We start from the raw sequence: 16147 nt of genomic DNA, 5'->3' as shown, positions 1-16147 counted from the left end.
TTTAACTTCATGCTCGATTTGCTGCGAAGAAACCGTTAAGAGGGAGACAACTGATGCGTACAGGGAAGTAGAAAGAAGGGATGTTAGATTGGTGGAAATCTGTCCTTTGGTCAGCAAGGTCAACTTTGAGATGTTTTGTTCTCGCTGCCGTTTCTTTGTAAGAGAAAGTGAAGAGATTGAATCCGCACCTGAAGTGTGGTTCTACCGTGAAGCATGAAGGAGATTTCTTTACACTTTGTGCTCACTACAAGAATCCAGACAGGTTATTTAATTGTTTTTTTCTTAGTTTTATTCATTTGTTTTGAAAATAAATCATGAGATACTTATATAGTCAACAAAGGTCACGGTCACATACTGTGTATCGTGCAAAAAGCAATTTTACTCTTTCATCAAAGAGGACATTGGGGTTGCTCCTATTCAGTGTCATTCATTTCATTCTTTTTTTTTTTTTTTTTATTAAAAAGAACACAGTAATAACATGAAGTGTTTGCAGCATTTTACAGGATTTACAATGCACCATACTATATATAATACATTAAATCAATTTAAACCACATTTCAACGACATTACTCATAAAACAAACAGAACTATCATTTCTCTTTACATGACAGTTAATATGTGAAGTCATCAAAAGACGGCTCTTGACAATCATCAAGTACATTGCACCAAGTCTGAAACTTTTAGGTAAAGGTACCAGCTTAAAGTTTTGTGACAGTGTTTACATTTTAACCGGAAGACCTGCACACCTGGATCTGTTCCTGATGTGAAGGCCATGTGTGTAGAGCAACCCTGGTAAAAACTCTGTGAGTTTTACACATCAGTAATTACATTTGGTACACAGTTTTCTAGTCTGTATTGTTGGTCCGTAAGCTTGTTACATACTCCACGAGAAGCGAGAATTTTTTTCTTGCTCATAGGGCTGCGAGAACAAGAACAAAAGTTTGTTTTGGCCAAGTAATTTATACTTTACAAGAGTGCCAAACTCCGGGGAAGTCCTCATAGGGCCTTCCGACTGCAGCATACGCCACATGCGCTAAGCATTGTGGGAGGTGCGGGAGACAGACTACGAGAGGCACTGTTATAATTATTTTCAGATGTCGACCAGTATGCACCCACACACAATATGCCGGTCACAATGAGAATATTAGCTCCTGGGAGCTCACAGAGCAATGCCGCTAGCATTTTCCGCATTGACCACGCCCACTTCCCCAATCTCTGACCAGTCACAGAACAGTAACTGGACACTACACGAGAAAAAAGTTCTGCCTGGTTGGTGTCTCGCGGAGTACGTAACAGCCTTAGTGTGAACTGAAACTAGAGAGTGGCCATCGCAATCAGTCGTGCAGGAAGGGTTAGGGTTCCTCTCCCACTGACCATCAGAGAATTGCAGTAGCCAGGATCTAACTACGAACACACTTAGTCAAATAGTGTGTGTGTTAATGTGTCAGCTTACACGTAGCTATAGGTTTTCTTCCTCATTCATGTCCTTGTCTCCAGTCAAGGTGATGACATAAACCTCCCTAGAGCCGGGTTGTTTTTGTGGCTAAGGGGGTGATAACTGTCGCTGAAAGACCGTTTGGCAGCTTCAAGTGGAGAGTTGATCCGCCACGACTCCACGGCCTTCTCCAAGTCAGGTAAGATGTCCGGCACGACGGCTTGTTCGGCAATAAAGACCGCTCCCTCCACCACCAGCAGCAGGACCCAGCCTACAGCACCGAGCCAGTAGGAGGAGCCGAGGCCGGCGAAGTCCTGACGAATTTCTTCGCGGTGCTGATAGGTGAAAAAGGACCAGCTGAGGAGGAAGAAGAAACCTGTGTGGACGGATGGGAAACACCAGTCAAATAAGGTATCGTCGGCATTAAAAGAAGAAAAAAAGTCATTAAGATCAGTTATTACACGCCTGGAGCTTTAGAAAAGCGTTTGTATGATAATGAACTGCAGTCTCTGAGAAAGTGAAAAACAAAGTCTCTTTAAAAACTACTCTCCTGCAGGGGTATGTAAATGAGCGGCACATGAAAGAGGTTCTGTAGGTGCAGGTTTGACATGAACAACCCAAACCATGAGGCTATTTAGAGGTTAATTGAAAATGGGTGCGTTTTTCTTTTTTAATCTAATTCACTCGGAGACTCCCAAAACAACAGCCGTCTAATTGCTGTTTGTGCGCGGCTGAGGCAATATGAGCAATATGTCTACCTGTGGAGGCCATGGTGAGCAGCAGCACGGTGGTGGGGTAGAGCGCCTGCCCCGCCATGAGGAGGGAGCGAGTGTTGGAGTAGGAAAGCACCGTGCGAGACGTCCAGCAGAGGGCAAACACCAGACACAGAGAGGCAGTGCTGGCAGCCATCAGGAAGGAGAGGACTCCAAATACCCTCTCTGCTTCAACAGCTGCAGGACAAAAGACCAAAAACAAGAATGGTTGACTGATATGTTCGCCTTCTCATTAGGTTTTGACTCTAAGTAGTAAAAATAAAACACGTCCCCACCCACACCTGAAACATGAAGAGTAAGTTCAAGAGTTCATGTACATTTTCTGTGTCATTCGTTCATTGAGTCATTCTGAAAGTGTGCAAAAAATGTCCCACTGCAACAAGCCGTGACAGGACACTACCTCTTTACTTTTTGTAAAGGATACCCAGCAGCTTAATTCAGTTTAAGGTGCTTCATTGCTGGCTAAAGACCCTGGTTGTCCTAGAAGCAATCTAATGCTTTGGCATTTGCATCACGGATTGCCTGTTCCTACAGTGGCTAAAAAGAGGAGCTTGCTGTTCTACTTTTGGAAAAACTCATAAGCAAAATAGGCAGCAACAGGAAGTTTACGCTGACCTTTGAACGTGGGGTGGGAGTAGGTGTATTGATGCTTTTGTTCTGCATTGGTTTGTGTGCCACGTTCACTGGACGACAAGTTGAAAACGAGAAAATAAAGTTTTAAATAATAATAAATACCCAGCAGCTGTTTTTTGGCTGAGTTGGGTGCTCGTAAAGTAGCAACCACTACTGACCCCATTTTATACCATGCCATTGTACCCGTTTTGTGATTTAGCTTTCAGTTTGTTTATTGCCATCCTTGCTGGCCCTTACACTACCTGTCTGGTACCGTATTTCTAAAGATTATTAGCGCAGGAATTTCCCCCCAAAGTTATGAGCGGATCCTGGTAAAGATAAAAGCATTCCTAAAGAATCTAAACTATATATTTTCCCACGCCTGCTTCTTGGCTTGTTATGTGACACCGGGGCCAAATCTACCTCTCGAAAACACTTTCGTTATCCATTATCCACTTTTATTATTTTATTAGCCAGAAGCAAACACAGTCCCTGCTTCCTAGCTTCTCCGTTGCCTTTAAGTTTGTGGAAGACTTGAACTCCAACCAACGCTGCTTCTTATAGGCCGGTTAGCAATCACAGAAATTGATGAAAGCTGAGCCAATTTACCCTCGTTAATACCAAATGGATGAAGCGCAAAACTTACCAACAGGGTAAATGAATGAAAGCAAATAAATAGAACTATCAGCGTGTGAATACTGTGCAAGTGGTCCTGAGTTTTCACACATTTTATAGGATAATTTTAAAGTATAACTTACTGTTATAATTACACAGTCTTCATAGAGATTCGATTCTGTGATTAAGTCTATTGGTTTGACAGTCCGTTCTTTGCCCATTGTCACCAAAAGTGTGTTTTTGTCTAGCTTTTAGGATCAACCAAGCACACCTTTTGAAATGATGACTCATACCTGGCAATGGGGTCAACCACACCTCCTCACTAAGAGAAGAGTTTCTGTCCATTCCTTCCATTTTCCATTCTCTGAGAATGTCCTGGAATCACTCCTAAGCTAAGACTCCTTGCTAGGAATTTTTAGGCTAAGTTAGGAGCTATCTTTAGGAGTTACGTGTTGCGAAAACAACACACGGAAAAACTTTTGCACTTTTGCCCATAAAGTTGGAATAAAATATTGTTTACCTCTTCTCATTGAACTGAATGTGACAATGTGATACGCATTAATAAGAACAAAAATAGAGAAACTTTATGGGCGACAGTGTGGTTTTCAGCGTAGTAATTACTATTACTGCACTGGGCTCATGGCTGCTTTTTACTAAACTTTCTGGTCTGCTTCCTGTTGAGATGATTGACAGTGTTTATGGTGTTTTTCAAGTTTACAATACATGTCATGTTTTTTTTTTTTTTACAGAGCACTGTACGCTAAAACCACCTGCCACAACGACAGTTCCTTCCCCCGGGCTGTCGCCCTGATGAACTCTGAGCGGTCACCTGAACAACAACAATAACTCTGCCTTAACTGTATATACTCACTGTACTGTACTTTTTAATTGTATGTGTACAGATCGAGATTTACTTTTTACGCTTATCTAAGTTCTGTGTGTTTTTGTGCAAGAGAGCAAAAGTTACCAGAGTCAAATTCCTCGTATGTGTACACATACTTGGCCAATAAAGCTGATTCTTCTTCTTCTACTTCTAATTTATAGTCAGCTGTCACCTTTTTTTTTCTTGGAGGTGGACTATTAGTTTCCTGCTTACTTGTGTATCCACACATTTACATTTAAATTAGAATTTTAGATTTAACCGGCACAGACTAGGATTGCAAAACCTTTGCCTCCGGCTAAATGCAATGGCAGCCTCAGCAGATACAAGGAATGCAGTTCTCAAAAACAGGAGCAAGCTCAAACTTGTTCACTGCTCCTCAGAAGCCCTTCTGTAGCTCAGTCAGATGTTCTTTTTTGATACTGATCCCTTCTAGAGATTCAGAGCGAACACATTCCCTTGGGTTTTTTGGGGTTTTTTTTTTTTTGGCAGGACCAGACCAGTACCTTCAACACAGCTGCAAAGTCATGTTTACGGTTCATCAGTGAAACCTTTAACCTAAGAGTGCCGACTCTAGACAGATGACAAAAGGAAGGTGTCAAAGAGGTGAACGCTATTATTATTATATTTTTCCTCACCATTGAAGTTAATGCCGTCTTTATGATACGCCTGGTCACTCCTAGTGTCATTCCACTTTGTCCACAGACCATTCCCCTTCAGCCAGAACGGGGTCCAGACCGCGTAGCACACACACAGGCAGCCCACGAACCCCAAACAGGACTGGGCGAGCCTGAAGCGGCTGACGGAGTCCCCGAGCTCGAGAAGCTTCATTTCTTTCAGAGAGAAAGAGAGCGGGTTAGGGTGGAGGGGAGTGTTACTGGTGTGTGCTGAAGTTCTGTTACAGGAGGAAAACCTGTCCTACAACTAATATTGTTTTCAGATAATTTAAATTTTTAAAACTTTAAGGAGTTTATGAAAATATTGTCTTACCTTTGTTGTTGATGAGGTGAAAAAGCTGCAAGGAAGACTCTGGTGTCTTAGCACGGGTAGCTCAAAGTTGAGTAAGAGACCTACTTGTGTTTACTACTGTACAAACACCTTCACCACTCTGAGAGATTATTACTCGTGCTGTAGTCACAAGTCAAGCCCCCTCAGTGTTACTCCGCCTCTGTTGCAACGGAAACTCCCCCGAGTCGAGGGTAAAATTTCCCCTTGAATTCTCCACTGTATAGAGAAAGTGAAAGCTCCGTCGACAGAGCTTTATGAGGAAGCAGAAGTTTAATTGTCAGACAACATGCAAAAAGGAATTAAAAGAAAATTTTAGGGAAGTTTGAAACCATAAATTCCCTTTATGCCCCAGGGACACTCTTTAACAGCACCCTGACATTTGTCAATGTCATATAGAGAACGAGTGGGGCGGGTTGCATGACGAAAGCTTTTAAGGAAATCCCACTCTTAGTTTCAGTGGGGCAATATGGTGTTGTGGCTTTAGAGTTCTCTTCCGTCACACAGCTACGGGCCCCCTTCACTTTCCTTTGCAGCAATGGAACGGCACCTACAGACCACCCAAATGAAAGTTTCTAAAAATGTCACGCTGGAATTGTTCCAGGGGGCGGTTTGCACAAACTAATATAGAATATATATTAAGAGTTCTTTTTTAAAAAACTAAAGGAGTAAAATGACTTCTATTAAAATCTATTTATTCATCACGGGCTGAGATTTGCTATAAAAGAATAACAACAGTCAAACAAAGCTTCAATTCATTCACAGATCATTAGCTTTACAGAGAGAATACATTCTGATAAAATAAACTGCATATAACCAAAATAATAAAGATGTACAAGTTATAATATAAGAGGCTTTCGAGAAAAGAGTCTGTCTGACTTACATTTCACATGAGGAAAGTAAAAACAAGGCAATCATTCTCACCAGCTGAAACAATGAGGCTTGATCTTACACCCTGGCCTTTAATGCTTTATTTTTCTTCACGTCTCCTCTTTATCCTGCTCTCAGGCTGTTTGACTCCTCCAAAATAGGCAGCAGGCTTGACCTTGTGTCAGGTGTTTGTGTTGAGCTTTTCACCGTAAACAGAGGGAGCGAGAGGGATGCTTAAGAACTGCCTCTCGAAATTTGGCAGCTACATTCGTGCCTGTTTATCCTAAGCTTATTTTCTGGCTCTCTGCAGCAAGGCCTTGAATACATCAAGAATTTCTGGGTCCTCCCCAGCAGACAGTTCTGGTGTGTTTTTCTCCAGCCAATCAGAGGAGCGGATCTGATGCCTGAGCGTACCAATCAACGAGTCCAGACTCTCTGCGGGCTTAGAGGCTTGGCAGTCCAGCAACACAAACTCCTCGGCGGCCGCCGGGCCTGTGTCAGGAACGGGGCTATCCCTCTCCTTCGGTGGGTCCGGTGACTTGCTCTGGGGTGATGATGTTGAATTGACAGTCGCAGCATTGTCTGAATCTGCACTGTCCTCTTTCAGCGACTCTTTGCTCTCCTCGCTGGTCTCTTTGATGGGGTGTGAATCGGGGCTGCTCCGTTTTTCTTCGGCTTCTTTCAGAGCCTCCCTCATGCGCTTGAGGCCTGAAATAACACGAGACATAAATGAAACAAGTCAGCGACTATTATCTAATCAATATGTGGTTTGAGAATCAGAGCAGAAACTGATCTGGGATTATACAAACCACTGATTGGGTAAAAGAAATAATAGCTAACGTTCAGTGTTTTGTTTAAGGCAGAAAATCAGTATAAGAGAGTTTATTTGAAAAATTTAGGAACAGTTATCAACTATTCAGTGCATAATTTAATGTAAAAAAGAAACTTGGTAACTTCTTCGTTTCAAAGTGATTCAGAACGGGGCTTTCATCTTGGCTATTTAGAGAAAAAACACTTCCTGTTTATATTCTATTTTACAGAAGGATTTATTCCAATGAAAGCTACACATATGGATGAAGGTCCTCCAAAGGATGCTGAATATCCAGTCCTCAGGTTTACAAATAAAAGTATACAACAACAAAACCCAAAGTGAAAATGATTATTAGAGTCCTCGCAGGTTTTTCCCCCTCTGTCAATGTGTCATGTTGCAGATGACACCAATGTTTGTCTCAGTTATGTCGAACATAATTTGACAGTTGTGGGAATTTTTGAGGTCCCAGTCACCTTACACCTTCGACAGTGTAACACAAATCAGTTCATCCTTGAGTCAAAGTGAACATTTGAACATCTGCTAGTCCTCTCAAGGCATCCTGAGATAGAATGGACAGGGCAGATATACAGAAGTGTGGACAGGCAACCCAAATACCTCTGGCTGTGGCTGTCGCTGGGACAAATTTGGTGAAAATGGTGAAAAGAAATGGTGAAATAGATGTTGGGGAAAACCAAACAGGAGCTCCATCTAAAGAGGAGATATTAAAATGTCTGACCTAGCAGAGGACATTTTTTATTCTTGTATTGGAACCATTTTATTGGTCCATTTCAGACCAAGATGGGGGTGACATTAACTTTCTTAGGAAGCAAACTTGATGTTTAGTGTCAGAACATTAACTTACAAGTGGATTGCATTAAGAGAGATTTATATTATGTTCACAATTGATTAATCAAGGTTTTGCAGTCTCCAATTGCTTTAAGTGTTTTGGCAGGATTGTATTGGCAGATTTAAATACACGTTATGTTTTTCTGATGTTATTTTGTGACAGTGAGACGTGCTTTGGCTTTTTGGAAACTTTTATTTTGTAACTTCAGAGTTGGCGGTGCAGCAGCATTTAGAGGCTTACATTGACATTTTGTAAAATCACCCCGATGAAGGCTCTATGCTGGAACATGTGGGCGACATAAAGAAGATTCTTACGGTTAGTCAACGTTGGTGGGGTTGTTTTTCACATTTGGCTGGTGGTGATATGACATGCCTCTTAGCATATACATCATTTAAGACAGACGGTAGCTGAACAGTTTTATTGTGCATGATATCCCATAGACTCACCTAGCTGAAGGTGGTGCTGTTGGTCTGCAAAGACAATGCGGAACCACCCAGGTGTGGAGCAGGAGAACGCCTGGCCACAGCTCAACACCACCTTGTGTCTGAGGAAACACCTCCACAGGGACAGCTCCTCCTCAAACGACGACTCTCTGAGATACTAAGAAAACAACAATGACATATTAAGCCATTTAACAGAAATGTGCACACGTTGTTTTCTCGTTGATCTAAAGAAGAAAGTGGAGTTCAAGAGCGTGATCTGAATTTATCTATGCACAAGTTGGACCATAAACCTTTCTGAGGTCCGCCCAGATAAATAGTGCAGCAGGCCGGTCCAGGTAGGGAACGCCCATACTTTGCAGCTCTCCTTTCAGGTAGCTGTGACAAGCTTTCAGTCTGCGTCGGTTCTCTGGCAAAAAATCCTCATTGATCCACTCTGCAACACGAGAGGTGACAACAAGCAATTGCGGGATTAAACGTTATGAGTCTTTGTGCAGCTTGATGTGCAGCGGAACCCCATGCTGTGCCCCTGTCATATCAGAGGAAGCCAAAAGGGAGTGGAGGAGGAGGAGGAGGAGGAGGAGGAGGAGGAGGAGGGGAGGGGGGGGTTGATATTTCTAGGAAGAGAAAACACCAGGAAGCAGATGTTTGAATAGCTGGAAAATGTGCTGCTTGTTTTGTGTAAAGGGCCTGATTAGAAGAGTGTGAATTTCCCGGCTCGGTTTGACATTACTACTGCAGTGTGTTTGCAAAAGCACACATTAGATCATACCTCTGTCTTGAAGCAGCTGCGCTACCTGGTGCTGAGTGGTCCCGGGGACACCATGGAATAAGCCCAGCTGAGACAAAGCCTCCACGAGGTCTTTGTTCTCAGTATACAGAGTGCCTACTCTTATTCCTGCCATTGCAAAGTCCTACAAAGAACAAGACAAAATAAATGGAGCTATGAAAGCAAACATACACTGAAGATTTTACTGTAGTCTGAGCAGAGGATATAAAGAGTCCCACTCTCAGAGCTTAGCAGAGTACGTACCTTGCCCATCCCCCACATTACATGTGTCCTCTGTGGGTCGGGCAAACTGAAATAAGGGCACATCATTAAGAGATAAGAGGGTGTCGTCAGCCACAATTGCAATGACTAAGGGTCTAATAGAGTAATCATGCGGAGGTTAGGTTCATGCAGTACCTGTCTATACTGAGGACACTGTGAAAGGTGACAGATTCATCAAACACTGTCAGCATGTACACTTCGTCTACAATGGCGTGGAGCTCATTTCTAAAGCAGGAAAAGAGAAGGTTAATATAAATATTCTCACAGTTTTGTACAGTTAACGTCCGTTCACGGCAAAGGAAATGCAACCTAAATGGAAAACGCTTCCTTCAAAGTCTCATGTCAGTGGGAAAGCACGGTGGTTTATGGTTATAACAGCTCAGTGCCTGGAAGGGTCTATGAAGGGAATTACTCTGGCAAGATCATTTAGAAAACAATAGATGATGCAGCAGACTCTTTGGCACATGGCTGCACTTGACAATATGCTGATGGTTAAGAAAGGTGATAAAACTCCATCAGGAGCGCTTGATATTCTGCGCACGGGACAGAGCTCCTCGGCCGTAAAATAAAAAAGATACACAGTGGGAAGTATATGCAGAGACTTGGCAAGGTGCTTAAAAAAACCACAGGACTGCAGACCGGGAGGATTATAGTGCTAGGCCACTGCGAAAGGATTATAGTGGGGCAAACATACCTTTTGGCAAACTCCAAGAAGGAAATCATGTCCTTCAGGGTGTAGATCTCAGCCAGGGGGTTGTGGGGGTTCATCAGGATAACAGCTCGAATTACCAACCCCTTAAAGAAAGGTCGAAAGTAAATATAAACTGAGACACTACACAGTCCATAGCGATCAAGCTGAAAAACAAATCTCTGAGAAAAATGGAGCACATGTCTAAGCTGAGAAAAATGCCTAAGCATTTGTGGATTGATTATGTCTTTAAGTATTCATTACAGGTGGAGTAAACCATTGTAATCCAATACACTGTTGTCAAATCAATAGTCTGTTCTGTTCTGTGCACGCTGTGAAAAATGCTGTGGTGGTTTTACACAGCACTGGCTCTGAAAGTTGGCTCCGAGTGTCTTTGATCGAGCCACGCAACACTTTGTAAAATTAATTAGGTGGAGGAGGAGCAGTTGAAGTACTCCGGCAGAGGGAGGTCAGTGTCTCACTCATGGACATTACGGCATGTCGTCTTTGTGCCGGGGATCAAACCGATAACCCTGTGGTTCATGGACAACCCGCACCACCTACTGAGCCACAGCCAGGGTATGTTTCATTGAACCAACAAACACCAGTCAGGCATAACATTGACCATCTTGTGAGAATTCAATGTTCTGCTGGAACATGTTTGGACCTGGTATTCCTGTGGATGTCACTTAGACATGTACTACCCACCTAGACCAGACCAGGCACCCCCACCCCATAGCAATGAGCCTCCTTGATGGCAGCAGCCAACCCCAGTAGGATGCAGCCTGACACAGTCACACACATAAAATGGTTTAGGAACAACTAAAAAAAACATGAAAAACAGCACAATGTATTGACCTGGCCTCCAAATTCACTGGAACAAGCCTGATCCACAGATTCCCCTCCCCTCAAACCATAGGACCCAAAAGCTCCCACTAAAAACATCCTGTTGCCAGACACCACAGGACACCCTCAGAAAGTCCATGTCCATTCTCTGATGAGTTTGTTTTGGAGGCACAAGGGAAACCTACACAATATTAGGAAGGTGGTCATAATGTCATGCCTGATCGGTGTATGCAATAGTAGTACGAGAGTTTTGAGTATTGTCAGAGGAAGAAGAGCGGCAAACTGTCTAATCGTAAATGCTTATTAGCTTCCAGGTTCCTCAACCCCTACCTAGCAAACATACCTTTCTCCAAATTTAACATGTGCTTTAGAGAACGTTTCTTTGCGGGTTACCTCTTGCTTGGCTCTTTTCAGACCTTCTTCTAGTTTCCCTACGGTGAGGCGGAAGGGTCGGCCATCCTTGCCGTCATCCTGTCAGTAAAAAGTGAGAAGAAGCACATCAGCGTCCACAGTGGTCAGCTCACAGCGCGCTCTGTAGCAAGCTTACATGATGAAAGCTTCTGTGTTCCTACCTCACAATCCAGAGGCACATGGAAGAGTTTCACATCGCTGTACAAATTCAGATCTTCGGTGATGACACCGTAGAAAGGAGTAGGGATGAGAATGGCATCTACGACACAGACATGAAACGTGTCTAAAAATGCTCAGCGCGTATCATCTCCTTGCAAACAAACACGTATATTGTTCGTATGTTCACCGGGTGATTGATTTTAAATGGCTGACATCAGGTACTTTTTATGTTATTAGTGGTCATTTTCATTGCTAATGTGGAAGCAAATTTACCATTGACTAACGTTTGCTAATCTAATTTTTCCAGGTAAATTAGAACAAATGAATGGCGTACTGCGGCTTAGTGATCCAATCTGGCAGTAATATGTGAATAAGAGCTGCTTTTCAGGCTTATGATTTTTCTATTAAGTTCGTTATTGAGCAAAACAGACACACCGCATTGCTTAAAATGAGGCCTACAGTGGCACTAAGGAATACGCAATTTATGTAGCTGCTCAAGTAACTGTGTTTTGTTAAAATGATCACACCGACTATTTCCCACTGGCTGTTATTATATTATATGATGATCATATTTAACGCGAAACAAAAGAAACTTGGCCAGATTTCCAACCTTCCACTGCGCACACATTTGTATTCACACGGCACAGACGTGGGTGTGCGTCGCAGACTTACCTTTAGGGTCACAAATTACTGCGGCAATACCCGAGAAGAGGGAACTGCAACCATTCGTCACCACGACCTGAACAAACACACACATCCACCGTGTTATGAAAGACCCAATTAAGGCCCAGAAGGAGGCCTGATAAATGTGTCACAGATTCATTCACCTGCCTAAAACAGCCATTCATTACGGCTGCAAATTAAGTTGGTAACCACAGAAAAGCATTTACTTCAATTTTTGCTCGCGGCATCTTTATAATCATTAGCGAGTAACTCAAATCCATTATTTGGATCCACTTCTTTCATTTTTTGATAATGAAAGATGATAATCCATCTAAAGCAGCAGTATAAAACCAATAAAAAGCAGACTATTTGTCAGTATTTACATAATTTGCTGAACCTCGGCATCAGTCACAGGAAAAGAACTCTCTTTTATTTAGGAGACGAACTCTGAGCTGAGAAGCAGAAGTGCCAAAAAAAGAACTACAGTTCCTTGTGTGGAGACTTGAAGCTGGTTCTAAAATGTTCAAATGCAGAAATAGAAACGTTGACAGCCGAGTACAAAAAACCTCCACTAATGTGCAAATGGCCTAATCTGAGGTCCAAAATGAGAAATTGCACATGGATTAAAAAGAATTTTGTCTTCTGTATTTGTCTGTGGTTAAAAAATGTACTTGAATAGATTCAAAAGGCCACAGTCATTAATCAATTGAATATTTTAATTAAAGGTCCAGAGTGTAGAATTTCGGGGGACTCAATAGGTTAAAGTGGAATATAATAAACCATAATTATGCTTCCATTAGTGCGTAAAAGCGTGTTTTTAGCAGCCAGGTTCACTTTTATGTTTGGAAAGAGAGGGATGAGGTGAGGGGCATCGCTAGTCTACACACTTTAAAAAGTCCCCTAGAGTCAAAGGAGCCTTTTGCTTTTCTATCATTAATAATGGTGTTCAGTAGTTTAAACTCTTAGAAATGTGTTGTATTTAATTGCTTTTGCACTGAATGCTGTGTGTGTGTCCACTATTAATGGGAATTCTAACTATCTAGGCGGTCTAGGGTCAATATGTAAATGCTGTTAAAAGACAAATGGCGCACGCAGAGCCGTAAGCGTGAGTAATCGTATGTGGTTACATTTCATCTCAGCTATTTATATGTTTTCCCCCATTCCCCCCCTATCAGTATTCAGATGACTCAAGCTGCCGCCTCACTCCCATATATTGTTCATCTTACTCATTTTGCATTCCAGCAATCAAAGCAAAACTCACGTTGTCAGATTTCAGTGGTTTTGGGGAACAGCAGTAGTGAGTCAGGAACTTGGCGACTTCCTCTCTTAGGCTGAAAGAGAGAAAAATAAATAGCTCTTCGGAGGGGTTCGCGTCTGCTTTGAACATTTGTTGATATAACGCAGCGTCACTGTGAGCCACGCGCGGTTCTCATTAAAAATGAAAACAAAAGGTCCGCTTAAATGCCTTACAAAGAGTGTCCCCTCCAGTCCGAGTACTGCAACAAGGATGGATCAACATGTAGCATGTCGGGCTTGGTCAACTGAAAAGAAAATTAAATTATTAGTGAATGCAGGCAGAATAATTTAGAGGTATATTTTAGTACACTCTGGAGAATTCGAAAACGTGACCGTAATATTTATCTTACACGTGTGTGAAGAAGATCATAGCATAGTTTGTTCTCACTTGTACCCATGTTGATTATACCCTGGAAGAAGAGAAGGGCCTTATAGTTAATTAGCACATTCCAGCATCTGTACATTTCTAAAGTGATGCTCACTTACATCAGGGTTGTCTGTGTCGTGATGTCTGTCCATTCCATATTGGGCATAGCCCTCCTGGAGAATCCCTTGATGCTGTCGTATGCTGTTACCACGGTTGGACAGGTACACGCTATGGCCGGGAGCTTCTGCACCTCTGAGAGTTGCCAAACTATTCTGAGAGACGTTGCAGGCCTTGACAGGTGTGGGCTGTGAGCTTTTAGTCTCCTGAGTGTAAACGCTCTGTGCTGTGGGAGCTTCTGAAGGGGGCTGCGACGAGACAGAGGGGGCAGCTGTGGTCGTCGGTGAGGATGACAGATGAGCTTGAGGTGAGACAGAGGGCTCGGTCTGCGTTGCGGTCGGGGCGGCCTGTCTGACAGCAAACAACGCCCCCGTGAGCATGCTGAACAGGCGGAGCTCATGCTGGCGCTCCTGTTCCGCCCTCCTCTCCTCCCGCTGTTCCCTGCGCTCCTCGGCCTGCAGCTCTCTCTCCAGCCGCGCCTCCTCCAGGGAGAGGAGACGCTCCTCCGCAGACTGCTGCCAGTTCAGGAAGCTGGCCAGGGCCTTATCCAGGCTCTCTTGACCGACACATCTGCCACCGCCATGGCCCCATGATGTCCTACCGCCGCGCCTACGCTTCCTCATTCTCGCAGAGGTCGAGGGATGTGATCCCAGCTTCCTTGGCACGTTAGATGTGTCCTGTGCTGCAGTTCCGCAGGCAGCCTGGGTGGCGGCTGTAGCTGAGCCAGCAATGTTCAAGTCACTGAAACCTGCAAATATAAAGGAAAAAAAAAAGTATTTTGACCAGCTACCACTTTCAAGATTCGAGGAGTTTATGTCACATGTTCCTTTGCGAGTTCCCTGCACACAACTAATATAAAATAAAGGAAATAAACTTAGAATATAAATGAACAAAATGAGTACAAGGTGCAATTTGTTGTGCAATACTGCCACATTGGTAGGACAAGAATGTGCAGATATTGTTTAGGTTGTAAAAACATGCAAAAGGTATGTGCAACTATATGTTGCTGTTACACTGAGTTTTCCCCCCACTGTGGGGGTAAATTAAAGGATTATCTTATGTTTCTTATATGTGCAGATGTGGCAGTGAGTGTTAAAATGTTTCTGATACTATGTTGAAGTAATAATAATGATGTTAAGATCTGGACTGGCAACCTGAAGGTGAGATTATTGCATGCGTTGAGCTCTCTGCCCGGTCTAGTGTGTCCTCTGGCTCCAGCAGAGATTGTCCATCCGTTTCCTGGTCGTCTCCAGATCCGTAATACATCTCGGGGGGCGCAGCCCCTGAGTTCAGCATGCCCTCCTCAACATCTTCACATTTAATGTCCAGTAGATCTTCAGACTTTGGCGGAGGGCCAAAAACAAAGCCACCCGCAGTCACAGGGGCGAAGGTACCTGCCGTTGCTCCTTGCGTCAGGTATGCGTCAGGTGCGCCGGGGCTCTGGAACACCTGTTGAGCTATGACAGCTCCGCCCAGGGAGGAGTAGGTGATGGCCGGCCGGTTCGCCAGCACCCTGTCCATCACGTCGTAGAACTTCCAAGACCTCATTTTGTGGTTGTCCTTGATGCGGCGATACTCCAGCTTCATCTTCTTGATCTTCTCCCTGCACTGGTCTCCCGTGCGGTAGATGCCCTTTTCACGCAAAACGTGCGCTATGCGGTCAAACACGCGCTGGTTCCGCAACGAGCTCTCCAGCTCGATCTGGACCGACTTATCGGACCACAGCTGGAGCAGCTCCACGATCTCCGGGTCTGTCCAGTTGCTGCCTCGCTCGTGTCTCCTGCCGCGAAAGTCCATCGTCAAGTTACAGGACGTGTTCTGCAACACACAGGATGAGATTTAAAAAACATTAGCAGCTTTCACCTGTCATCTCAACTCTACGAACCGTTATTGACAACGGAAAACAACGCCGCTTATGTTCTCTCACCGTAAATCAAAAGTGCAGCTCTTCGGAAACAGATTGTTGTGGAGCTGCCACCGTGATGTGACATCCACGTAGGTCGGTACGTGTCACGGCTGCTTAACCCGGTTTGGACACGTTCGGGGTTGCATAGCTGTGTCCAGCCCGGTGCTAAAACATATCAACCTTTCCTACGGCAAATGTGTCTGAAGTTGGAGAAATGGGGAATAGATGCGTACAAAAACATCTACATCCGGGTTGACGGCACATGCGTGCTATCCTATTCCGGGATAACTTTGGACCGTGTTAGCGGAGGAGCTGCTGAAAGCGGGCTGGTTTTCACTCATACCAGGCTATGACA

General features: G+C 43.8%; 2 protein-coding genes across 3 annotated transcripts; both read right to left on the bottom strand.

The window, feature by feature from the left end:
- Nucleotides 1-328: 328 nt before the first annotated feature.
- On the bottom strand, nucleotides 329-5614 carry LOC311495234 (uncharacterized protein). Its single transcript, XM_084554624.1, has 4 exons — nucleotides 5306-5614; nucleotides 4954-5148; nucleotides 2194-2385; nucleotides 329-1811 (listed from the first exon to the last, which is right to left on the bottom strand). Exons 2-4 carry the CDS (start codon nucleotides 5144-5146, stop codon nucleotides 1498-1500), a joined length of 699 nt encoding a protein of 232 aa, XP_084410750.1. The 5' UTR covers nucleotides 5147-5148; nucleotides 5306-5614; the 3' UTR covers nucleotides 329-1497.
- A 402-nt stretch (nucleotides 5615-6016) lies between these two features.
- accs (1-aminocyclopropane-1-carboxylate synthase homolog (Arabidopsis)(non-functional)) lies at nucleotides 6017-16142 on the bottom strand. Of its 2 annotated transcripts, XM_084555121.1 has the most exons (16): nucleotides 15814-16142; nucleotides 15041-15704; nucleotides 13889-14634; nucleotides 13753-13812; nucleotides 13577-13647; nucleotides 13368-13437; nucleotides 12116-12182; nucleotides 11446-11543; nucleotides 11267-11344; nucleotides 10034-10134; nucleotides 9475-9564; nucleotides 9322-9367; nucleotides 9061-9202; nucleotides 8582-8724; nucleotides 8295-8448; nucleotides 6017-6898 (listed from the first exon to the last, which is right to left on the bottom strand). In XM_084555121.1, exons 2-16 carry the CDS (start codon nucleotides 15681-15683, stop codon nucleotides 6480-6482), a joined length of 2928 nt encoding a protein of 975 aa, XP_084411247.1. In that variant the 5' UTR covers nucleotides 15684-15704; nucleotides 15814-16142; the 3' UTR covers nucleotides 6017-6479. The 2 variants fall into 2 exon arrangements, with proteins under 2 accessions (XP_084411247.1, XP_084411248.1); XM_084555122.1 differs by lacking the exon at nucleotides 15814-16142 and having other exon boundaries at nucleotides 15041-15734.
- Nucleotides 16143-16147: the final 5 nt, after the last annotated feature.

Source organism: Chelon labrosus, assembly GCF_963514085.1.
Source record: "Chelon labrosus genome assembly, chromosome: 11".
NCBI classification, from domain to species: Eukaryota; Metazoa; Chordata; class Actinopteri; order Mugiliformes; family Mugilidae; genus Chelon; species Chelon labrosus.
This window is presented reverse-complemented; position numbering and strand designations above follow the sequence as displayed.